This window comes from Aristolochia californica, unplaced genomic scaffold (assembly GCF_029961685.1).
Source record: "Aristolochia californica isolate CCGP_79_NKW_82.1479 unplaced genomic scaffold, dmAriCali1.0.hap1 SCAF_3, whole genome shotgun sequence".
In the NCBI taxonomy this organism is placed as follows: Eukaryota; Viridiplantae; Streptophyta; class Magnoliopsida; order Piperales; family Aristolochiaceae; genus Aristolochia; species Aristolochia californica.
This window is the reverse complement of record NW_027181992.1, coordinates 3,748,029-3,772,975: the sequence shown is the minus strand read 5'-3', so window position 1 is coordinate 3,772,975 and position 24,947 is coordinate 3,748,029. Positions and strand designations below refer to the sequence as shown.

The window sequence follows — 24,947 nt, the reverse complement described above, 5'->3', positions numbered from 1 at the left end:
GTAGGAAACAAATCAACTAAATTAAATGCAATAAATATGTGAACTACATTATGCAAAATGAATACACAGTTATGCTTCTATGTTACTATTTTATCCATATTTGAATGAAAAATAAATATTTATATGGATGACATAAATAATAAAGATATAATGGTAAAAAAGACTCGCAACACGATGTTAGGTACAATTATTATTTTCCCCATTTGTCCTATCTACACCCAATAGTGAAACAATTGTGCGCTATCCTCGCTTGAAAGAAAAAGTAGGTAGAGGCAAGTTCCTCGTTTATGTCGCCCCACTTTATTTATTTCCTAAAGAGGAGTGAACTTATCGGTGCGAAGTTGTGAAGAATAGGTTAGAAAACTCAAGCATAAGTTGCATACTTCTATTCGAAGGTAAGTTGTTTAGATTTTGATTGTTTTGTATTATCTTAAATTCTATCACATGTAAAATCTCCATTACAAGAATAGTTAGGTCTATGATCTTCGAATCCTTTAGTTCTATGAGATATTATTGTCATTGAAATGATGAACAAGAGCTTATTTTCAATCGTAAGAGTATTTTTTAGCAACAAAAACTCTAATAGATCAAGTGGGAGCTACTTGCTTTCCCTTCGACTCAAGCGCTGCAGTATAATTTCATAGATCAACTCTCTTGGGTGCAAGAAATTGTTTTGGACACGAGCATCATAGTTAGAAATATTTCACTTAATTATTTTTCATTGTCGCTTGTCAAACTATTGATTTCGCTGAAGGTTATGCATCAAAATGATGTTTAAGTCTGAGAATAATTTTGAAATATTCATAGGTTTAATTTGAAGGACCCTGAAATTATCATCATGCGGTTGAAGATCATTACTCGGTATGTTGAAAGTAAGCTTCTACCATTAGTAGCATAAAACTTTTTATTTGGTTCCTGCATATAGCATAAAACTTTATGCTATAAAAATGATGTTTAAGTCTGAGAATGACTTGTTATTTGGTTCTTGCATGATTGAATACATACTTGATCTTTGAACATTTCCTTGACAAGAACTAATGAAAGTTGACCAGTGACTCGGAAGGGTCGACTCGGATTTAGGCTTGGATAAATCGGTTTAAAGGGAACGCAAATCGGTCTCCCACTAGGCGCCACGCTGTCCTCTTTTGCACGCTGTTTCCCGCGTGTAGCTTACTCGAAGCGCATGTTAGATGCGATCACGTAAAATGTTCCGTCGAGAAAATCAGAGTACTGGTCAGTGAGAATCTGCATGCACGGGCTTCGTTTCTCCCCGGTCTCCTTCTCTTTCACTGTTTCTCGGTTTTCCCCTCTCGTCTATATATCTCTATAAATTCTCCTCGTCCTTTTCCTCTTTGCATATTTGGAAGTCCTAGCTTTATGGTTTGGGTTCATTGTTGAATTTCTATCTTTTCCCGCACTCAATTCTCTCTGTAGAGTTATTTGTCTTTTTTTTTTTTTTTTAATTTCTGAATTCCATTTGGAAAGCCATGGCCGGAAGAGCAATTGTTTCAGACGAGGAAGGTAATGAGTGAGGATTTTTTGTTAGAGGTTGAACTTGAATTTTTTTCTGGGCTATCTGTGTTTCTGAGTACCTTAGTATGTGGAATTCTATGGATTGATAGACGAAATCGAGGAGGAGGTGGACGAAAGAGAAGTTAGAGATACCGAAGGTGCTGATATAGATGAAGGGAACGATGATGACGAGGATAACGGTGAGGGTTTGTCCTTTTTCAAAGGAGAGAAGTTGGGGTTTTTATTGTGAGTTAGACGTTTCTCATCCTCTAAGAGTAGCCAAAAAATTAGTGTTTCTCAGTTTTGAGTGTACTGTTCTTGCTCCTATCATCGAATTTCCTTGTTTTCGTGTTCCATTTTGTGTTCGAAGGATGAGGTCTCCGTGGTTTAATTAATTTGTTATTGACGATGAGTAAATCTCCTTTTTATTTAATTATTTTTGAAATTATTCGGTTTATACTGACGGACATTACGTTCATTATTGGCAACGAGGAAGGAGTGTAATTCAGAGTGGCCAGTTTTAGGGCATTTTGTTGGTAGATTGCAGCTGAAATTCAAATCGCATGCAATTTCCACAATTTGGGTTGGCTCGTTTCCTCATGATTTTTTATTTTTTTTCATTTTGTTGAGCTATTTTGATTTTTTTGTTGAGGGTTCTTTTGATATTACCTTTGTTTCTTTAACTAATTTACTCATTTTGCTTTTGTATCTGTGAATTTTGATGTATCTTTTAATTTTGTTTAAATATGTACTCTCTCATTGTATTCCTTGTTGGGGGACTGTCTCTATCTGAATATGTACTTTCTCATGGTTTACTTTTTGAATGCTGCCCCTATCTGAGAGTTCACGATTCATACAGGAATAAAGGAATTATTAAAACTTAGGACTTAAGAATATGACATCTTTCTTTTAAATTTTGAGTTTGGTGACGGTTTTATAACTTTCCTATCTGGGCACATTTATGACTAGAGTACATATTTATTTATTATTTTGGAAAAAAGGTGAGAATTCCATTAAGAGAGAATGTATTAAACAGTACAAAGGAGGCCATAAAAGTACTGGCCCAACAAAGCAGAATCAGCCTACATCAATTGGAAAGGGGTTACCCTCAATAAGTTGATGAAGAAAAACTGCTATCCTAGCTAAGGAGTTTGCAGTATAGTTAGCACCATTCGTAAATGTAGCTTTGAAACCATTACAGATGTCAGAAAGCTCGTCATATTTAGCAGGCACCTTGGAGGCCTGCCATTTGAAGAGAACAAGCTGACGATAACCCCCGAATCACACTCTAACCCTAAAGAGCTAGAAAAATGATGTTGAAAAATCCATAGACCCTGTTGAAGAGATGGCGCTCTGCCTTTTCAGGGTGACAATGACCAAATGGAACAGAGTAAACACAAATACCTGTGTGGAGACAAAAGACGTCACCTCTTTGGGAACCCGGATGTTTCCTTGAATTTTCACTAAAATTGAGTTTTAAGCTTCCATCCCACAGAGGGGACCAAGAAACCCTTAGAGGGACTCTAGGAGTAAGCAATAGTATCTCTTCAATGTTCTCTCACAATTGCTCTTTGCATGTGACGGATATGTGAGAATTTACTTATTCAATATTGTGTGTAATCAATTAAACTCTCAATGCAATGTTCTCTTACTTTTATTATTGAGAGTCTGACTTTCTGCTCTTCCCACAGCTTACTATGTATGTTTTGCACTTTTCTAGTTAAGCTTGCAAAGTTTGCTAGGTCTACATCTTTGGGTTCCAGTGTTGAGAAAGGTGTTACTTACTTTTGTTTATACAACGAGGCTTATATGATTGTATGATTGTATTGCAGTTGGCATGTGTGTCTGAAAGTTGTTTTGTTCTTAACTTAGTTATTGTGATATCTACTGATACGTTTTTTTAGGTGTGCCTCATTCTTATTTGGATATACTAAGAGTTAGTTGTCTTTCCTTTACTATTTACTTGGTTAATTGTCTTCATCTTCTTGTTAATTTCATTTTGCTCTCTTGTTAAGTGGATCTAGCTATGCATGCTAAATATGGTCGGTGTGTTTCTTATTGGATGTTTCTTTTGCTTTCTTTCTCATTCCTCAATTTCTTGCTTGTCACCACATTCCAATTAATAAGCGTGTAGTCTTCTGTGTTGATATAATTAATATATTATTGCAGTAGAGCACTATCTCGCTGTTATCTTACTAATGTATTTGTGATGGTGTTGAGCTAAAGGATCCGAGACTCTTCTTTGTTAACTAAAAATATTCCAATGTGTTGGAGTATCTCGCCTTATGACAGTCCCTTTTTAAAATTTTATTTATTTTATTATATATATATATATATATATATATATATATATATATATATATATATATATATATATATATATATATATATATATTTATCTTCTTTGAGCAGAAGAGGGTCAGGATGAGTATGAGAAGGATGACTTTATAGTAGATGATGTGGAGGAAGAGGAGGAGCAAGAAGAAGAAGAAGAGGAAAAAGATAGTGATGACAAAGAGAAACATAAGAAGAAAAAGAGGAGGAAAAAGTAATGTATTTTTTGTATTCTCATCTATTTTCCAATTCTTGTTTTCTTTGTGTTGATTTATTTAAATTTTTTTATGAACATTTTAGGGAGTCAGAGAAGAATTATGTTCTTGATGAAGATGACTACGAGTTGCTCCAGGACAATAACATCACAGGATTCCATCGCCCCAAAATTGTGAGCTTAGACTATTATTTGTAGGATGCAAGAAATAATTTGATATTTTAGCTAGGCTGTCATCATGGTGGATTCTGTTTTATATTTTTGAATCTTTCCTTGAAAATTTCTTTAGGGGAGCAAAAAGTTCAAGCGTTTGAAGAAGGCTGGCCGGAACTCTGAGCAAGAAGAGCAGACTGGGTTCTCTGACGAAGAAGAAATTGGTAGAGGTGGTAGAAGTGGCCGTACTGCCGAGGAGAAACTGAAGCGCAGTTTATTTGGTGATGATGATGGTAGTTCTACAGGATACTGTGTTTTATATAGGATACCATCATTATATTTCTTGTTAGGCTGGTCTTTATTGTTATTTGTTCTTGCTAGTACCTGTCAATAATGCAGTCTCTTTGCCTCTTCAGGAGCTCCTCTTGAGGATATTGCTGAAGAGCAGCAGCCTGAAGAAGAGGAGGATGGAGACATTGGCGAGGAAGATGAAATGGCAGATTTTATTGTGGATGAAGAAGATGTTGATGAAAACGGAGCCCCTGTAAGGTAATTTCTGCAATTGGACTTGCCTCAGAAAAATTGAGGAGCATCATGTCATTCAAATGACCAATCAGTACATAAAGGAAAATCAGAGATTTCTTGGCAACATATTTTATGAAAAGATAAGGAATGTTATATAGTGGAAATCTAAAACATGGGAAGAAACTGCATGTGGTTGGAAACCAAAGCGCATATGTGTTTTAATATGTCATTCTGAACATATATGTCTATTTTTCTGTGGCCATATCATGCTAAGTTTGTCTCTGCAGCAGGAAAAAATTTAGCAAGAAGAAGTCAAGGCAAGCACCTGGTGTTCCATCCTCTGCATTCCAGGAGGCCCATGACATATTTGGAGATGTTGACGAACTCCTGCGAGTTCGCAAGGAAGGCCTTGCTAGGAGTGATGACATGCACAAGGGCCTGGAAGATGAATTTGAACCTTTTATTCTTACAGAGAAATACATGACTAAGAAGGATAATATGATCAGGGAGACTGACGTGCCTGAGAGGATTCAGGTCACCAATTTATTGCATTTGTTTCTTCTGTTGATTATGTAACAATTTTGGCTGTCTGCTATCCATGTGCCATTGACATGTTCTTTGCTCTGTCTTTCTCTCCTTCCTCTTTTTTTAATCTGGTTTTATGTCACATAGTCTCTTGATATTTATATTTAAACGTGCATGTGCTTAATTTTCTCTCTTTGCAGTTGACGGAAGAAGTTACTGGGCTTTTTCCAATTGATGATAGAAGCATAGAAGATGAGAGTACCTGGGTGTACAACCAACTGATGTCTTCTGATGCCTCACCATTTTTTGGTTACATGGAACTCCTTGGTGATATCAATAAAGAAGATATTAGGAATGTCTTGGCCCTACACCATGTTCAAAAACTTGATGTAAGAAGCAATAATTTTACTTCATATGAACTTGGTAAATTTGATTAAAAAGACAGTTTAATAATCTGAGAATTTTTTGTTATCTTGCATATTTTCTTTGAGCTACGTATATTGATGCTTGTTTTTTTATTATAGATTCCCTTCATTGCTACTTATCGGAAGGAGAAGTGTCTGAGCCTTTTGAAGGAGCCAGAGCAAGATGTGATGGATAATGAAGATAAACCTGAAAAACCTAAAATTAAGTGGCATAGGGTAATTCTGTTTCTTATAAAATCCATAGGCCTTCTATCTCATGTTCTTGAAGTTGAAAAAATTCTCTTCTCTCTCTCTCACTCAATTCTGTTTCTTACAAAACCTAGAGGCCTTCTATCTGATGTTCTTGAAGTTGAAAAAATTGTCTCCCTCTCTCTCTCTCTCTCTCACTCAATTCTGTTTCTTTCAAAACCTAGAGGCCTTCAATCTGATGTTCTTGAAATTGAAAAGATTGTCTCCCTCTCTCTCTCTCTCTCTCACTCAATTCTGTTTCTTATAAAACCTAGAGGCCTTCTATCTGATGTTCTTGAAGTTGAAAAAATTGTCTCCCTCTCTCTCTGATTCTCTATGTTACTATTATTTCTTTCACCAGAAACTATGGGCTGTCCAGAATCTGGATAAAAAGTGGTTGCTACTTCAAAAGCAGAAGAGAGCTCTTCGATTATACTACAAAAAGCGTTTTCAGGAAGAAGCTCAAAGGGTTGATCATGAAACAAGACTCAACTTAAACCATGATCTTTCTAAATCAATTCTCAAGTCCCTTGAGAATGCTGAGACAGACTGTGAAGTTAATGATGTTGATATGAAGTTCATTCTGCATTTTCCACCTGGCGAATTAGGTGCGGAAGAGGGCCGATATAAGAGGCCACAGCGGAAGTCAAAGTATGCCGAGTATAAAAATGCTGGTCTTTGGGAGGTCGTTGGCAAGTTTGGTTTCAGCTCAGAGCAGTTTGGTTCACTTCTAACCTTAGAGCAAATGGTATGTACAGTTTGAATTTAACTTGCATAGGTTTTTTATTTCGCCTCCTTACCATTCTCTTTCTCATGTGCATTTCTACTGCTTTTAAACTCCAGCGGCAGGATGAACTGGAGGATGCCAAGGAAACTCCAGCAGAAATTGCTATGAATTTTACCTGCAACATGATTCAAACCCCTCGAGAGGTTCTTGATCGTGCCAGATACATGGTAGGAAACCATTTTTGCTGCCTTGGTTATAATTTTTCTGCCAAGTGAACTGCCAAAGAAATGGTATATGTTCTTTTCTTTCTTGTTCCAGGCTGCTTTCGAGATCAGCTGTGAACCTTGTGTGAGAAAACATGTTCGAAGTATCTTTTTGGAGAAAGTTGTTGTCTCAACTTGCCCTACTATTAAAGGGAAAACTGCCATAGATTCCTTCCATCAGTTTGCTGGCATCAAATGGTTGCGTAACAAGCCACTATCTGAGTTCAAAGATTCACAGTGGCTCCTGATTCAAAAGGCTGAAGAAGAGAAGCTTCTTGAGGTCACTATAAAATTGCCAGAAGACACACAGAACAAAATATTAAATGATTTTAATGAGAATTATCTTAGTGATGGAGTGAGCAAATCTGCTCAGCTTTGGAATGAACAAAGAAAGTTGATACTCAATGGAGCCCTCTTTAGTTTTCTGTTACCTTCTATGGCAAAGGAAGTCCGGATTTTGCTAACTACAAGAGCCAAATATATTCTTCGCATGGAGTATGGAGGACAGTTGTGGAGTAAAGCATCCGTTGCACCATACCAACGGAAGGACAACGAAGTTGGCATGGATGAGGACACTGTACCAAGAGTCATGGCATGCTGTTGGGGCCCAGGAAAGCCAGCAACCACATTTGTCATGTTGGATTCATCAGGGGAAGTCTTGGATGTGCTGTATGCAGGTTCCATTAATACTCGTTCCCAGAGTGTTGAAGATCAGCAAAGGAAGAAATATGACCAACAGCGTCTCCTCAAGTTCATGACAGACCATCAGCCTCAAGTAGTTGTATTGGGAGCTGTGAACTTGTCTTGTACACATTTGAAAGACGAACTATTTGAGGTATGCATTCTTTACATTTTAGAATATCTAATGCTTGGAAGTACTCAGCAGCCTGTAATTTCTCTTTTGCTTTTGATACTCTATTTTTTTGTGTATTTTCTTTATTGATATCCTTTACCATGTCAATAACAGTAGGGAAACTAATCATTAGTATTCCATCTCTTCCTGTAGAAAAACCAGAGTTCTGTGTGTAACCATTGAAAAGAACTTTTCAATCGCTGTGAAAGATGGGGGTAAATTTGGTCGATTAAGATGAAGAAAGGAAGATTGATATTGCAGTGAGGGCTATCATGAGGAACCAGTATTAGGAATATGGTGTGAATGTAGATGCCAAAATTGGGAGACTGCAATTATGGAATGTTAGAATTTGGAAAATTATACATTATTTTATTTACACATGGTTATGTTTGTGAATGGCATATAGGTTTGGCTTTAACCATTACTTAAACTCAATTTTAGAGTTAAGGGAAGGTCAGTGTGAAAAATTAATGGTTTTTTCCTGTCCCTTGGCTGGTTCCTTGGCTTGGAAGGGGTTTCTTTATAACCCTTGTTTTGTGGTGTTCCATTCCCTAGCCTAGCAGTTGTGTATTTTTGTCCTTATAGATGCGTTTTTGTTTATTTACTTTCTCGTTGAGCTTTTCTCTTGGTATGGAGAGTTCACGCTACTTAAGTGAAATCTTTTTATCTTTTTTTATTTAATTTTTTATTTTAACCAGAGGAGTCAGATGGTGAAAATGCAACTGTGAGATCTATAAATACAAGAGCCAGATGCCTAAAATCAGGGTACCTAAAGGAAATTGGGGTTCCTAGATGTAAATCCAATCCTTGCTTCTATTTTAGGACAGGAGGGAGATTTGTAGGAAGCACCATCGATACTTCCTAAGCACCATGCCTAGCTAGGGTGGTGCGCTGTGGGAGTCTTGAGTTCCATTGGTTAGATGGTCGTGAATCAAATTAGGAGTTGAAGAATTTACATTTTGTATCCTGCTTCACAAGAAGCTTGGATGGGGCTTCATTACAAACCTTTTTTTGTGCAGTTGCATCATCATGAGTGGAATTGAATACGTTCCCACTGTCATTTAAAAGAAGAAATCTCTTTCTCTCTCTCTCTCTCTCTCTGTGTCTTCCTAATATGGTACAGTGAGATGCTGTATTTGTGGCTAATTAGTTTCATGTTTTATTTTTATTTCTACTCCCCAGTTTGTCAATTGGCTACACTCCATTTCCAATCGAGCCTCCAACAAGTGGATGCTGTAATCAAATATTATCATGATTATCTCCATCACCTCAATTTGTTGCAATTTGAAATTTCATCCTTTCAACCTTTTCTATGCAGATTATTTTCAAAATTGTTGAAGAACATCCTACAGAAGTTGGTCAAGAAATAGATGAGGTGAAGGTTGTTTATGGAGATGAATCTTTGCCCCATCTCTATGAGAACTCTCGAATTTCGTCAGATCAACTCCCAAAACAACAAGGTAAATTCCATTACTTAACTATTCTCAAATTTTATCTTACAATTGGCTAATCTTTAGATTTGTGTATGTTTTCAGGCATTGTTAGACGGGCTGTTGCTCTTGGTCGCTACCTTCAAAATCCTTTGGCCATGATTGCATCACTATGTGGCCCTGCACGGGAGATATTATCTTGGAAGCTGAGCCCATTAGAACATCTTCTCACTCCTGATGAGAAGTATGAGATGATTGAGCAGGTAATGGTTGATGCTACTAACCAGGTTGGTCTTGACATAAACCTGGCTGCAAGTCATGAATGGCTTTTTGCTCCACTCCAATTTATTTCTGGCTTGGGACCGAGGAAAGCATCTGGCTTACAGAGAGCATTGGTCAGGGTTGGATCTGTTTTTAGCCGTAAAGAGCTTATGACTGATTTCATAAAGAAAAAAGTATTCTTTAATGCAGTTGCTTTTCTTAGGGTTTGCCGGAGTGGAGTTGCAACCACTAGCACTCGCATCGTAGATTTGCTAGATGATACAAGGATTCATCCTGAATCATATAAACTTGCCAAAAGTATGGCTAAGGATGTATATGATGAAGATGTTCAGGGGAATCAAAATGATTCAGATGATGAAGTGCAAGAGATGGCCATTGAGCATGTTAGGGAGCAGCCAAAGTTGCTCAGGGTTCTTGATATTGACGAATATGCTAAGAGTGGTGAGGAACGGCTTGGGGAACGAAAAAAAGAAACTCTATATGATATAAAGATGGAGCTGCTGCATGGATTTCAGGACTGGAGGACCCCATACTCTGAACCAGCCCAGGATGAAGAATTTTATATGATTTCTGGTGAAACGGAGGAGTCCTTAGCAGTGGGACGAGTGGTGCAGGCAACGGTTAAAAGGGTTCAAATCGAAAGGTTAACTTGTGCACTCGATTCAGGTTTGACAGGTTTGATAATGAAAAAGGATGATTTTCATCAAAGGAGGAGGTACCTCCAGCAGGATGACCTGGACTTTACCCCTGAAAACTTTCCTCTAGGAATGATAATCGACTGCACGGTTGAAAAGATTCAGAAAAATAGATACCTTGTTTTTCTTACTTTGGGGGAAGGGAAGGGCGAAACTTTACCAAATTTAGATCCATACTATTATGAAGGAGAGAGCAATTTATGGACTGATCAAGAGAAAGCTCGCAAAGAAAAGGAACTTGCTAAGAAGCATTTCAGGCCTAGGATGATTGTACATCCTCGTTTTCAAAATTTGACAGCTGATGAAGCAATAGAGGTAAGTTTCTAATGTACGTTTTAGTACTACCATGTTTGTCTGAATCTTCTTGTCTGTCCAAAACCCTTTTTTCTGTTTTTGACCAAGTGTCGAGGAAAAATGGTTACTTCATGTCCCAAATTCTTAGCATATTATCTGTTATGCTGAGCAGTTCCTATCAGAGAAGGAGCCTGGTGAAAGCATCATCCGCCCAAGTTCTAGGGGGGCATCATATTTGACTTTAACGCTGAAAGTGTATGATGGGGTCTATGCTCATAAAGATATTGCTGAGGGGGGTAAAGATCACAAGGACATCACAAGTTTGCTCCGCATTGGGAAAACTTTAAAGATAGGGGAAGACACTTTTGAGGATCTTGATGAGGTTGTGATATTTCTTACCTTTTTGTTCTTTCGAATTTTGTATGGCTATCTTTTATTCTTGTTTCTGTTGTCCTGCTGGATGATTTCTATAACTTGGCCAAGTCATGAGGGTTGCTCAGCAGTATCTGCCACTAATGATCTTCATTTGTAAGCATGGAGATCAAATATGGTTTTGGGACCAGGATTGTTCTTCACCTTCTTGTATGGGAGGACTGAATGTTTGCTGTCTTTATATTTGATGCTATTACGTTGTTGAAGATCTTATTCTTTGATCTAATGAACTGATATGATGTGGTGCTGGCCTTGAAGTTCCTTGCTCCATTACGATCACACACCATTTGACTAATGCTTTCTACATATTATTTTACCTCAAGAATTATGACTCGGTGCTGGCCTGGAAGTAGCTTGCACCATTATGATCAGACACCATAATACTATTGCTTTCTAGATGTTAGCCTGATTCTATAATAAGCACATTTAGGGGCTTTCCTTAATCTCCTCTGCTGTGCTTTGTACTTCATTTGTATTTTTTAATTTATATTGAATGAGGGTTTCCTCTGTAATTAATTTTCTTCATTTTTGTGCCAAACCACCTTAATGTCAGGTCATGGATCGTTATGTCGATCCACTGGTGGCTCACCTAAAGGCTATGCTTGGACACCGAAAATTCAAACGTGGCACAAAAGCAGAAGTTGATGAGCTTCTAGGAGCAGAGAAAGCAGAGAACCCAGCGAGGATTGTTTACTGTTTTGGGATCTGTCATGAGCACCCAGGAACTTTTATTTTATCTTATATCCGGACAAATCCTCATCACATCCATATTACTCTCTATCCAAAGGGTTTCAGGTTTCGGTCAAATTTCTTTGATAATATTGATAGACTTGTGGCACATTTCCAGAAACATATTGATGATTTGCCACGGGAGGCAACCCAACCCAACCGATCTATTGCAGCAATGGTGCCCATGAAGAGCCCCGCTAGTGTGGGGTTCTCTGCTGCAAGCGGTGGCTGGGGTGGCTCTCAAGCCAATAGTGATGGTGGATGGATGAGTGGTCACATGAACTCTCAAAGAGAGAGATACTCTGCATCAGGCTCAAGAACAGGTAAGTATCATCTCATCCATATTACTCGGTGATTATGAGGAACTGTGGTTCCTTTCGTTAGAGTGAAAGTTCTGTAGTTAAGCTGATACATACAGTTGATCTTCATTTCATTTCAAACAGGTAGAAATGATTACAGGAATGGTGATAGCAGAGATGGGCATCCAAGTGGCGCACCTAGGTCCCATGGTGGGCACGGACAGGGCCGTGTGGCAGGCTCATATTATGATGGAGGAAATGACAATGGAGGTGCTTCCAAATGGGGCTCGGCATCCAAAGGTGGTGATGGATGGAGCAATTTCCCGAGTTCCAAAGTCAGCAGTTCACCTGGTAGAGATGCATTTTCAGGTGGATGGGACAGCAGCGGGAGTGGGAGCAGTGGGGGTGCTGGGGGAACTCGTAACGGTGGCAGTGGCAACCATGAGAACAGCAATGTTGAGTGGGGTAGTGCTGGAGGTCATCGTGATAGTGACAGTGGCGGTTGGGGCAGTAGTAACCGTAGCTGGAGTAACAGCATTCGAGAAAGTGGTAATGGGTCCAGCAATGGTGTCTGGGTTAGCAGTGCCCGTGGAGGGGATGGTGGTTCTGTGGCAGCAGCAACTGATAACTTGGGATGGGGTGGACGTGGGGAAGGTGGATCTGGGAACGCGATTGGCAGTCGAGGATGGAGTAGTGGTGGTAGCGGGGGCTGGTCATAGATAGGTTACTCTTATCAGAAGAACCATTTTGGCTGTTGACCGGCGAGTGTAGGCATGCACTAGTGGAACTTTCTTCTTTTCGTTTTTCCTTTTCTTGTATATATATATATATATATATAAAATCATACTGAGGGATAAACTTTTGTTCTTGTAACTAATATATATTTGGTATTATGTATATAACTGTTTTATACCAAATAGTTTTTCGTATTGGATTAACAGTTATATATAATTAACTTATTTTTCATTGTTCAATACTGCGGTTACTTTTTAACTCCATAAAACCTACCGAGTCTTTTATTTGCAAGTCCTAAACTGGAGGAAACCGAAAGTAATATCTAACACAGAGCAATAATAACTATTGTGATGCAGGCGTCTAAACTCTTGCCTGTAGCCGTTCATCGGCTATAGAGAAGGTATGCCTCTTCCCTTGGCCTAAGGAGTGTTCAGTGGTAAAATGGAACAAAATGGTTTTTGACAGGAAAGAAAGTGGAATGTTAAAAGCTAGCTCAGGACTCTGTAGAAGAAGGATTAGTCCCTCCAATGGCAAATTCAGGAAATCAGCGTAAATCTCTCCTCGTTTCTCATCCCTTTTGTCGACTTAATAAATACGTTTTTTGTCTGTGTTATTTAATATTTTATTCCTTGTTTTATTTGTTGCTCCTTGTTTCTGAATAGCGTTTTGGTGCCACTGCTAGTCCACGCAGGCAGTGTCATTTTTGTAATATTCGCCAACGTGTACCAAACTATAAATAGCCTGCCGTTCTGCCTGGAGTGGATTTCTTAGCGGTGCAAAAGAGCGACTAGGTTCAGTTAGGGTTTTTAGGGTTGAGACTCCGCTCTTCGGGTTAAGAGACAGGTCGAGGCCATGACTGCTCCGACACAGGAAGAGCTACTAGCGGCTCATCTTGAGCAGCAAAAGATTAATGTACTCTTCTCCCTCATTATCAGTTTGCCTTTTCGTATGTGTTTTATTGTCTTGTAGACCTACATGTTTGTTTTTGTGCGGGGAGATGCCTTTTTTATTTTTGTAAAGCATTGACATTTCGATTGTAGCGATTGCGTCTAAGTCTAGGTTATAGGGAAATGGCATCTGATGTTTGTTTACAGCTTGTGGTTAGCATATAGTGTCAGCCGACGATGAATTGGGTTTTTGAATTGTTTCTGTTGGATGAGTCTCATGTATTAGGCTAAATGAAAGAACGATTGCTCACGTTATCCCCATGATTTGTTTTTTTTCCGTGCTTTCGGAGCGAATAAGGATGGAAAAGCATTGAGAAATGGTTTTATTAATGGGTTTTGGCTGTTGAGCTCTGATCGCTGCTAAGTGCATAGCGTGGATGGATTGTTTATCCAACTGCATGTAGCCCCTAGGAACATTGCATTTAAAGTCGAGATGTTAATAATTCATTCTCTGACGAATGGTGAGATTTCTTTAAATTGTCGATCTAAGGTTCATGAAATTATTTCATATCTTTAATTTTTTTCTTTGTATGTGGTATTATTTGAGTTGCAACATTTTATTGGTAGTTTGGAACTCTAATTTTCAATTTTGTCTTTGAAACGAGTATTCAATTTATGCTGCATTTATAACTTATATAACCTAATTCTCCACAGGTAGAAGCTATTCTTCTTTATTCTTGTTTTATTGACTCATATCTGTGAGTTGAATTCTTTATTTTCCAAGACCTTGAACTTCATGAAACATTATCACTTCACTTTTGGATGATTGCATATATGCAGACACACACACACACACACACACACACACACACACACACACACACACACACACACACACACACACATATATACATATATAATTCGGAAGCATGTTAAGGTTAATTTTGCCAAGATGCATATTAATTGTTACGAAAACAATAATAATTATTTTCTTTGTTCTTTTGTGCATAGACTGATCATTTAGCTTCTTTTTTTTTTTTACTATCATATCAGGTATTTTTTAAGCATTCTGTTTGTTTTTAAACAACTGATACTCGTTTATCTTCTCAATTGCTATTTGTGCCGTTTTTTTTCATTGATTATTCTCATTCAGAACTTCAGACTATGTGTTCCTGTTTCTACTCTTACATTCATGCTTGATACAATATTAGTCATTTAGATTGACTGGGTTAGTATGTGAAACCGTTTTCATCAATGGATGCATAGAACTTTCCTTTGGATGTTTCAATTCACAGTTGAGTCTATATCTTTCTGTTTTGAGTTTGCTTTCCATGCTTGTGTTCTACTCCAGGTCCCTAAATTATTTGTGTTTGTGATTTGCTAAGTGCCATAACTGTTTCTGGTGGTAATTGTGTAGCCTGATGACCCTATTGTTGAAGATGATGACGAGGATGAGGATGAGGATGAAGATGATGACAAAGATGAGGATGATGCTGATGGTAACTCAACTTGTAAAATTTAGATGCTGAAAAGTAGTTTTTTTTTCTTTTTTTTTTTTCTAACATTCAGACAGACACAAAATTTACTGGATTTAAAGCAGTTTCATTAATATTTTGGATGGACAAAAACATGAAAGATGAGAGATAGCATCAGTATGAAGCGATCATCCCAAAAACACCATCTGAGCAGAACAGAGTTTACTGTTGTCATCTTCATTTGAAATTTTGCAGAACAACAAGAAGGAGATGCAAGTGGTAGGTCAAAGCAGAGCAGAAGTGAGAAGAAGAGTCGGAAGGCCATGCTCAAGCTGGGAATGAAACCTATTCCTGGTGTCAGTCGTGTTACTGTAAAAAAGAGTAAAAATGTTTGTTCTCAAATCACGCCATCTAGGCTGTCCTACTTCTATTCATTAATTTTATGCATCTAACGTTATCTACTGTTTGTTTTGACAGATACTGTTTGTTATCTCGAAGCCAGACGTTTTTAAGAGCCCAACCTCTGACACGTATGTCATATTTGGGGAAGCTAAGATTGAAGATTTGAGTTCGCAACTTCAGACTCAGGCTGCAGAGCAGTTCAAGGCCCCTGATCTTAGCCATGTGATATCCAAACCAGAGTCGTCAGCCATGGCTCAGGACGATGAAGAAGTTGACGAGGCAGGCGTAGAGCCTAAGGATATAGAATTGGTAATGACACAAGCGGGAGTGTCTAGGTCCAAGGCAGTTAAGGCCCTCAAGGCTGCAGATGGTGACATCGTGACTGCGATCATGGAGTTAACCAACTAGTTCAACACAGTACTGCACTGAGGCGTGTTATTTCTTTTTTTAGTTATTTACTCATGACTCAATGTTGTATTAGTAATATTGGGCTTTGAGAGATTTGTATTGAATTTTTGGGGGAAAAAATGGTAAATTGTCTAAGACTTTAGTTATTATTAGGGCTGTTGATGGATGACGAGAAAGCTGCAGTTCTCGCAGCTCCAGCGGCAACTACAGCCATTCTTATCCTTCTTTGATTCAATTGGATCGGTAGCATTAGTCCTTCGGATGAGAAGGCCTCTCACCAGCAAAGATGGGTAGCATTACTTTTTCTAATTTTCATTATTTTTTATGATTTTTAAATTAAGTAAGGTTTTGTTGAAATTTAATAATGTTATTTTTATTTTAACAATTTTTTTATAACATAAAAAATTTAATTAACATTTTTTAGTTATTAATTAAATAATATGTTTTTCAAAATTATTAGTGTAATTTTATTTATAATAAGTTAATATAATATATTATATTTTTAGAAATCTCTGTTATTTAATTAATTCAATATAAGACATTTAACTATTTATCATAGTTAATTACATTAAGCAAATAACATTATTAGAAATTTAATTCTTATGATATTTTCTTAGTAAGAAGTTTTTTTAAAAAAAAATTATAATTAATATTAACTGATGCATATTTAATTCAAAATTTTATTATTGAACAGCTTACCAGAAATGATCGGAGAGGTCCATCTCCAGCTTCCAGATCGTCTATCGATGCAATGCCCACTGTAAAAATAACCCAGCGTTGCGTGGTGATTCCCACTGCCCTGTTTGTAAGGAAAAGTTTGAATTGGGTACTGAAGCCAGAGAGATGCCATGTAAGCATATATACCACTCTGAATGTATTGTCCCGTGGTTGGTTCAACATAATTCTTGCCCTGTTTGTCGCCATGAGCCGCCTCCGCAGGGATCTAGTACACCTCGGACAAGAACCGGTCATCAAAGTTCTAGTAGTCGTAACAGAAATGTTGGGACCTATAACAGCAGTGATAGGGAAGGCACAGGGCGCCGGAATCCATTCTCATTCCAATGGCCTTTCCGTTCCTCGAACTCGAATTCTTCTAATTAAGTAAGGGAGTTGATAAACACTTAGCCAATACATTTCAAAAGACCATCCTATTAGGAACGGAAAGTATAAGTATTTAGCCTAGGACCATAACAGTACACCCACCTTTACGAGCCGATGACCACGGCGGCCAGGATTAACACACACAGCTATCGGGACGTCCGGGATTAAACACCTAGCCAATACATCCCAAAAGACCGACCTGTTAAAAACGGAAGACATAGGTACTTAACCCAGAACCATAACAGGAACAGTTCAGCAACACCAACTCATGAAGATCTTAACCAGATGAGTTACTCGGGATGGCCTTTTGACTATTAAGATCTGATGTCTTTTGTGGCACTGTTGTTTGTGTTTTCGTACTTGTGGTCACGGTTCACCTATCATCTTCATGTTTTAACAAATCTGTAATATCTGATGGAGTGTCACTAGTGAAAGACCTTAGCATCTGGAACGATTCAACAAACCCTTGTTTAGAGGTTACTGATGGCCTTTGTAATCAGAAAGCAAAATGTGTTTTTTTTTTTTTTTTGGTTCCGTTTTTACTTTTTTTTTAAAACTATTCTAAGCGTTATTTTTGTTAATAAGACTAATTTTGCAAGATCTTGTGGTGAATGATGTTGTTATTATTGGTGTTGTTGTATTTATGTTGTCTAGGTTCTGGTTGCCCCGATCCCTTTCTTGTTGATTTTAAAGTTTGCAGCTGATAGAGATAGAGATAAACATAGTAATAAATATAAAGATAATGATAGAGATAAAGATAATTAGTGATTGAATTAGAGATAAATTCAAATTGTAGAGTCCTAATCACCTACAATCTCTCTGTATAATTTTATAAATACTTTACACCTGATCAATAATAATCATGACAGTATTATTCATCATTCTTATATTCTATACGGTATCAGAGCTTCTGATCGATTAATCACAACCAGTCTGTCATCACTAGAAATCTTTATCGGGAAATTATTCTTTTATCACTTTCTAAATGGTTGACAACGCTCATACCTGGTATTTTCTCTCCCTTTCTCCGTGCAATCTCGTCGGAGGTATTTTCAAAAAAAAAAAAAACAACCCTATCACCGAAACCTTCCGCTTCATTCACCAGCGCAAACCCATAACCCTTTTCTTCCTTCACTATTCTCGTTGCCATCATTGCTGAGCCGTTCTTGTCGCTTAGTGAGGCACTACACAGGATTTTCCCTCAACTGTTTTTCCAGCTCCTATCTTGTGCTGCTCCGAGACACCACCACCACCTTTCGTCTCGTCGCAATCTCGTCGGAGGTATTTTTTGAATGAAAAAAAAAAAACTTCGCCGTCAACCATCCTCGCAATCGCTTCTGCCCCAGCCACCATCAGTGCCTCTACCGTCCGCAGCTAGTCGGAGCCGCACAGAACCCCCCGTTCCCCCTGCTCTTCCTTCTCTCTTTTCTAGTCGTCGATTTACCGCCGAAATCGGTCAACCCCGTTGCCGCCTGCCCGTCGCCGTCATCGTCGTTCGTCCCCCCCTCATCTCGGCAGCACCGAGACAACCTAAGATAAGAGGGGAAAATTATTTCCCCCCATTGAACGTGTCGTCCCCCGCACGTATGTGTGTAGCGTGCGAATTCGCACGTGGGCTTTCACACTTGTGAGTTTTGCATGAGCGGAATTTAAAAAAAAAAAAAAAACAAAAAAAATCTCTTCATCCTATCCGAACTATGCGATTCCGTCCGCCCTAGCCACTGTCTTTCTACCAGACGATGCGATTCTGTCCGCCCTAGCCACTGTCTTTCTACCAGACGATGCAATTCCGTCCACACCAACCGCCTCCTGTGTCGTTGCTTTGCCACATGATGATGAAATTCCATCCGCCTCCAGTGCCGATGTTCTTCCATCGGATGATGCAATTCCGTTCGCACTAGCCGCATCCAATGCCGCTACTCTACCACTTGACGATGAAATTCCGTCCGCACCAGCCGCCTCCAGTGCAATTGCTCTTCCACCAGACGATGCGATTTCGTTCACCCCAGCCGCCTCCAGTGTCGTTGCTCTGCCACCTAAGGATGAAATTCCGTCCGCACCAGCCGCCTCCAATGCCACTGCTTTCTCCAAACCATTTCCAAGAACACTCTTTTTGAAGATCAAGATTGGACTCTCCTGTCGGAGCTCCATCTTGCAAGGGCATGATAGAGATAGAGATAGAGATAAACATAGTGATAGATATAAAGATAATGATGGAGATAAAGATAACTAATGATTGAATTAGAGATAGACTCAAATTGTAGAGTCCTAATCACCTACAATCTCTTTGTATAATTCTATAAATAGTTTACACCTGATCAATAATAATCACGACAATATTATTCATCATTCCTATATTCCATAGTGGCTTCACCCCCTAGTTATTAGTTGATGAATCTGTTATGAAAAAATCGATGACAATAACAAGACAAGTAATCACACGACACAAAGATTTTACGTGGTTTGGCAAATTACCTACGTCCACGGAGCTGTTGAGGATTTTATTTCCGATAAGAGGATCACAATACAATAGTCCCTGATTTCCCACAAAGAAATCACAACGACGCAAATACAACGTCTTGAGAGAGTCTCTCTGTGTGTCTTCTCACAGCAAGACACAACTCATCACCCTTCTCTTCTGGAAAGGGCGTCGCCCTTCTCAGCCTCTCAAGCCTTCTCAGTTCAAAACAGAGTCGCCTTTCTCAGCCTTCTCTTTCGGCAACGACGAGGAACAACCTCTTTCCAGCAAAGCACATCAGCCTCTCTTCCGGCAACGGCGAGGCACAACAGCCTCTCTTCCGGCAACGGCAAGAAAGCTCCCGAGCTGCTGTTTCTGGGCAGCAACAACGTTGACCTCACTCTTCCAGCGACAACGTTCTCTTGCTGCTAGATCGAGTCCCGTGTTGCTCTATTTCCAGCAATAGCATCGAAACCCCTTTTTCTGCTCTCTGTAAGTCCCGAAGACATACGAAAAAATCAAATCAGACAAAGGGAGATTTAATTTTCCCTTGAGTGTAGCCTACGCCTTAGGGCAAAATAAAATCACAAATGCCCTTCATGTCCTGCTCACACGTGTGGACCAGACTCCACCGTGCTCAACAATTCTCCCTCTTCCTCAAATATGATATCCACTACCTCTGCAACTCATTGCTCCTGTCTTCAATATCTCCAACTAGATCAACATCAATATAGCCTCTCACCTCGAAGCTTTTTCCTGAGAAACACAAACACATTTCTGAGGAGCCTTTGAGATACCTCAGAATCCACTTCATAGCTTCCCAGTGTTGTTTTCTTGGGTTACTCATGTATCGACTCACAACTCTCATTGCATGGGCAATATCCGGTCTAGTGCAAACCATAGCATACATAAGTGAACCAATGGCTGAGGCATAAGGAACCTTACTCATGTAATCTTGTTCCTCTTCTAACTTGGGTGAATGATCCTTGCTGAGTCTGAAGTGACTGCCCAGGGTGTGCCAACTGGTTTGGCCTTGTCCATATTGAACATGTTGAGTTCCTTTTTCACATACTTAGCCTGCGAGAGTCTCAACGTGCCTCTAACTCTGTCTCTGACAATTCTCATACCAAAGATTTGCTTCGCAGCTCCGAAGTCCTTCATTGCAAAGTGCTCTGACATTTGCTTCTGCAGATTATTGATCTCATCAATACTAGCCCCTGTAATAAGCATGTCATCCACATACAGTAACATAATGAGGTAAGAATTGTCAAAATACCTGACATAGCAACAGTGATCTACCTGACATCTGATGTAACCTGCACTGGATATAAAACTGTCAAATTTCTTGTACCACTGTCTAGGAGCTTGCTTCAGGCTATACAAGCTCTTGTTCAGTCTACAAACTGAACATTCCTTTCTCTGTACTGCAAACCCCTTAGGTTGGTGCATGTAGATGTCTTCTTCAAGGCCTCCATGAAGAAAGGTTATTTTCACATCTAACTGCTCAAGAAATAAATCTTCAGTAGCAACCATAGACAATACTAACCTGATGGTTGTGATCCTCACCACATGAGAGAAAATCTTAGAGTAATCAATACCCTACTTCTGCTGAAAGTCCTTTATAACAAGTCTAACCTTGTACCTCTTATAGCCATCATGCTCAGTTTTCACCCGGTACATCCACTTGTTGTGCAATGCCTTCTTCCCTGGTGGAAGTTCAGTCAACTCCCATGTCTGATTCTCTAACAAGGAATCCATCTCTTCCTTCATTGCCAACTCCCACTTGCTAGAATTTTCATCTTGCAAGGTTTCTTCGTAACTCTGCGGTTCTCCACCATCTGTCAACAGAATATAATTCAAAATAGGTGAGAAACGTTGTGGAGGCCTAATAGTCCTGACTGACCCGTGATCTGCAGCTGCAGAAGTAGACGGCTTTGGATCTGACTGCGGAATAATAGGAGTAGGTACACTGGACCCACTCTCCCCATCACTTGCATCTTTGCACTGCACGGTGGCCTCTGGTAGGCCATCCAATCTCACGTACTCAGACTCCTGAGGAGCTGCTTCAGCAACTGTACTGGACTTGTCCTTGTACACAATCTTCTCATTGAATATCACATTCCTGCTTCTTATAATCTTTCGACCCTAATCATCCCAGAAACGATAGCCAAACGCCTCGTCTCCATAGCCAATGAAATAATATTTTCTTGACTTAGCCTCAAGTTTACTACGAGCATCAGAATCAATAAGAACATCAGAAAGACAACCAAAAATTTTATGTGGCAATCCACAATCCAACGGAACTGATGGTCCTCTGTTGATCAAGTAAACTGCAGTACTAACTGCATCTACCCAGAAAGTAGGTGATAATCCAGCGTGCAGCCTCATGCTTCTATCACGCTCATTGATGGTTCTGATCATACGTTCAATAACTCTATTTTGTTGTCGTGTCCCAGGGATGATCTTCTCCATTCTGATACCCAGAGTTGCACAAGTATTCCTTGAACCCGCCATCAATATACTTACCACCATTATCAGACCTCAAACATTTCAGTTTCAAGCTTGTCTCTGTCTCAACCATGGCCTTCCAGATTTTGAACACATTGAATACATCAGATTTATGCTTAAAAAAATAAACCCATACCTTCCTGTTGTGATTATCAATGAACGTAACATAGTAACGAGAACCTCCAAGGGATGCCACTGGGGAAGGTCCCCACACATCTGTGTGCACAAGGTCCAGTTTTCCTTTCTTCAATGTTCTGCCACTCTTCAAGAAACTGACCTTCTTCTGTTTCCCCATAATGCAACTTTCACACATACTGAGATCAACTGATTTCAGTTCTGGTAGCTTGCCTCTGGACAACAGTTTTGTCATGCCCCTCTGACTCATATGGCCAAGCCTGCAATGCCACAAATTTGTTGTGCTTTCTGTAATGGTAGTAGCAATAGTGTTGTTCAAACCAGTTATCGAATAGAGAGTACCAGTTTTCTTACCCCGAGTCAGTACTAATGCCCCTTTGATGACCTTCCAGGTGCTATCTGAGAACACAACTGAATAGCCACAATCATCAAGCTGCCCAACAGAAATGAGGTTCTTCTTCAACTCAGGAATGTATCTGACCTTTGCAAGGTCCATATGTTCTTGTTGGGGAGTGCAATGTCAATGTCTCCCATCCCCACCACGTTCAAAGCCTCTCCATCAGCCAGGTACACCGTCCCAAAATTACCTACAACATAGTTTTGCATTATCTCTCGAAGGTAAGATGTATGGAAGGAAGCCCCTAAATCCAACATCCAGTCATCAACTGGACTATGAACTGCAAGCAATAGTGCATCATGTACTTCTTCAGTTACTACATTAGCACTATCATTCTCGGTCTTCTTAGGGCTTTTACAGTTCCTCTTCGGGTGGCCAGCTTTGCCACAATTCCAACAAGTTGCCTGCTGACCAAGCCTTGACTTGCTCTTGCCCCTGCTCTTTGATTTTGATCTGCCTCTATTTGAGTTCCTGTTATGTGATCTCCCCCGAGAATCAACATTCAATGCGGAACTTGAACCCGAAGTCTTGCCTGAATCCCTCCTACGCACCTCCTCAACCAAAATCAAATCACGAATATCATCATATTTCAACTTTGATTTACTGGCAAAATTACTCACAACCATTTTCATGGCTTCCCAACTATTTGGCAATGAAGCCAATAGTATTAGTGCACGTATCTCATCATCAAATTCAATTTCAACAGATGACAATTGATTTTGTGATAGTATTAAAAACATTCAGATGTTGTGCAACAGATGTACCTTCTACCATCTTCAAATTGAATAACTTTTTCATCAAATAAACTTTGTTATTCGTTGAAGGCTTTTTGTACATACCTGACAAAGCCTCTATGAGACCCCTAGTGGTCTTCACCTTGCTGACGTTGTGTGCAACGGATCTCGACAGGGTTAGCCGAATAATCCTCAAAACCTGTCTATCCAACAGATTCCAATCGGTTTCCTCCATTTTTTTCGATTTCTTCCCCAACAATGGAAGATGGAGTGTCCTCCCATAGAGGTAGTCCTCTATCTGCCTTCTCCAGTATCCAAAGTCCGTGCCATCGAACTTCTCAATCCTCGATACCTTTACTTCGTCTCCAGCCATCATTTTTTTCCTCAGACCCAAACCTCAGCTCTGATACCAGTTGTTATGAAAAAACCTATGACAATAACAAGACAAGTAATCACACGACACAAAGACTTTACATGTTTCGGTAAATTGCCTACGTCCACGGAGCTGCAGAGGATTTTATTTCATATAAGAGGATCACAATACAATAGTCCCTGATTTCCCACAAAGAAATCACAACGACGCAAATACAGCGTCCAGAGAGTCTCTCTCTATGTCTTCTCATAGCAAGACAACGCATCGCCCTTCTCTTCGGGAAATAGTGTTGCCCTTCTTAGCCTCTCGAACCTTCTTTGTTCAAAACAAAGTTGCCTTTCTCAGCCTTCTCTTCCGACAACGACGATGCACAACAGCCTCTTTCCAGCAACGGCGAAGCACACAACCTCTCTTCTGGCAACGGCGAGAACGGTCCCGAGCTACTGTTTCTGGGCAGCAACAACGTTGATCTTGCTCTTCCAGCGACAGCGTTCACTTGCTGCTAGATCGAGTCCCGCATTGCTCTATTTCCAGCAACAACGTTGAAACCCCTTTTTCTGCTCTTTGTAAGTCCCGAAGACATACGAAAAAATCAAATCAGACAGAGGGAGATTTAATTTTCCCTTGAGTGTAGCCTACGCCAAAGGGCAAAATAAATGTCCTACTCGCAGGTATGGACCAGACTCCATCGTGCTCAACAGAATCTTGACATCCACGGGCTCTGATTTTTGTGCGACCGAAGTTTGTCACAGAGGAGATTTACCCAAGCCAATACTGGTAAAAGATATTTCAAACATTATCTACGACTCAATTAGGCTTCATATTCTCTTCAATTCATTTACAACCTCCTTATTGTCTGCTTCTTTCAAAACATTGGTTATGTTTTAATTTTTATGCGTTTGGAACCAAACATCTTGGATGGTGGTCAGGCCAACATGCTGCCTTGTGTTCAATAACTATTATTGAAAGTGAATGTAAATTTTTAGGGAATTTTTTTTCCTAAAGAAAGTATTTTTTTGTGTTAATGTATAAAAAGTTTAATATGATGTATTCTTTTGTATTAGTGTGATTTTATGGAAAGTTTTGTAAAGAATTATTAATTATTTGTAGGGGTGGCATCGAGTCGAGCTGAGCCCGAACCAGCTTATGCTTGAGCCGAGCTTGATTTAAATATTTTGAACTTGAGCTTGAACAGAACCTAGCCTCGAGCCTAAAATTATTATCGAGCTCAAGTCCAATAATTTGAACGGAGTTCGAGCTCTAACATACATTTAAAACTTTGCAAAAAAATACATGTCAAATTAATTATATATAAAATTATGCATACATTTTACAGAAAATTGGGTATGACCTCAACTTAAAATTGGGTATAACCTATGTACATAATTCCTGCATAAAACTGGGCATGTGCGAG

The 24,947-nt window shown here is 39.3% G+C and overlaps 3 protein-coding genes across 5 annotated transcripts; 2 read left to right on the top strand and 1 right to left on the bottom strand.

The window, feature by feature from the left end:
• The first annotated feature begins 1,243 nt into the window (after positions 1-1,243).
• On the top strand, positions 1,244-12,822 carry LOC137960632 (transcription elongation factor SPT6 homolog). Of its 3 annotated transcripts, none has more exons than XM_068808297.1 (17): positions 1,244-1,521; positions 1,623-1,712; positions 3,925-4,060; positions 4,147-4,234; positions 4,350-4,506; positions 4,630-4,762; positions 5,029-5,272; positions 5,464-5,652; positions 5,788-5,904; positions 6,278-6,664; positions 6,760-6,870; positions 6,962-7,741; positions 9,078-9,219; positions 9,295-10,481; positions 10,633-10,842; positions 11,446-11,944; positions 12,065-12,822. In XM_068808297.1, exons 1-17 carry the CDS (start codon positions 1,488-1,490, stop codon positions 12,637-12,639), a joined length of 5,079 nt encoding a protein of 1,692 aa, XP_068664398.1. In that variant the 5' UTR covers positions 1,244-1,487; the 3' UTR covers positions 12,640-12,822. The 3 variants fall into 3 exon arrangements, with proteins under 3 accessions (XP_068664398.1, XP_068664397.1, XP_068664399.1); XM_068808296.1 differs by having other exon boundaries at positions 5,026-5,272; XM_068808298.1 differs by having other exon boundaries at positions 5,026-5,272; positions 12,040-12,075.
• Positions 12,823-13,432: 610 nt separating this feature from the next.
• LOC137960633 (nascent polypeptide-associated complex subunit alpha-like protein 1) lies at positions 13,433-15,993 on the top strand. Its single transcript, XM_068808300.1, has 4 exons — positions 13,433-13,567; positions 14,960-15,041; positions 15,273-15,406; positions 15,495-15,993. The coding sequence occupies exons 1-4, from the start codon at positions 13,508-13,510 to the stop codon at positions 15,825-15,827; spliced, it is 609 nt and encodes a 202-aa protein (XP_068664401.1). The 5' UTR covers positions 13,433-13,507; the 3' UTR covers positions 15,828-15,993.
• Positions 15,994-18,623: 2,630 nt separating this feature from the next.
• On the bottom strand, positions 18,624-19,079 carry LOC137958618 (uncharacterized). The gene has a single exon (XM_068805693.1). It carries the CDS (start codon positions 19,077-19,079, stop codon positions 18,624-18,626), a length of 456 nt encoding a protein of 151 aa, XP_068661794.1.
• Positions 19,080-24,947: the final 5,868 nt, after the last annotated feature.

Coding starts and splice junctions, on each gene's coding strand:
- LOC137960632 (XM_068808296.1), top strand. CDS start 1,488: ATGGCCGGAAGAGCAATTGTTTCAGACGAGGAAG. Junction 5,653..5,787: donor ACCATGTTCAAAAACTTGAT/GTAAGAAGCAAT, acceptor TTTTTATTATAG/ATTCCCTTCATTGCTACTTA. Junction 10,482..10,632: donor CAGCTGATGAAGCAATAGAG/GTAAGTTTCTAA, acceptor TATGCTGAGCAG/TTCCTATCAGAGAAGGAGCC.
- LOC137960633 (XM_068808300.1), top strand. CDS start 13,508: ATGACTGCTCCGACACAGGAAGAGCTACTAGCGGCTCATCTTGAGCAG. Junction 15,042..15,272: donor AGATGAGGATGATGCTGATG/GTAACTCAACTT, acceptor GAAATTTTGCAG/AACAACAAGAAGGAGATGCA. Junction 15,407..15,494: donor CTGTAAAAAAGAGTAAAAAT/GTTTGTTCTCAA, acceptor TTGTTTTGACAG/ATACTGTTTGTTATCTCGAA.
- LOC137958618 (XM_068805693.1), bottom strand. CDS start 19,079: ATGGAGCTCCGACAGGAGAGTCCAATCTTGATCTTCAAAAAGAGTGTT.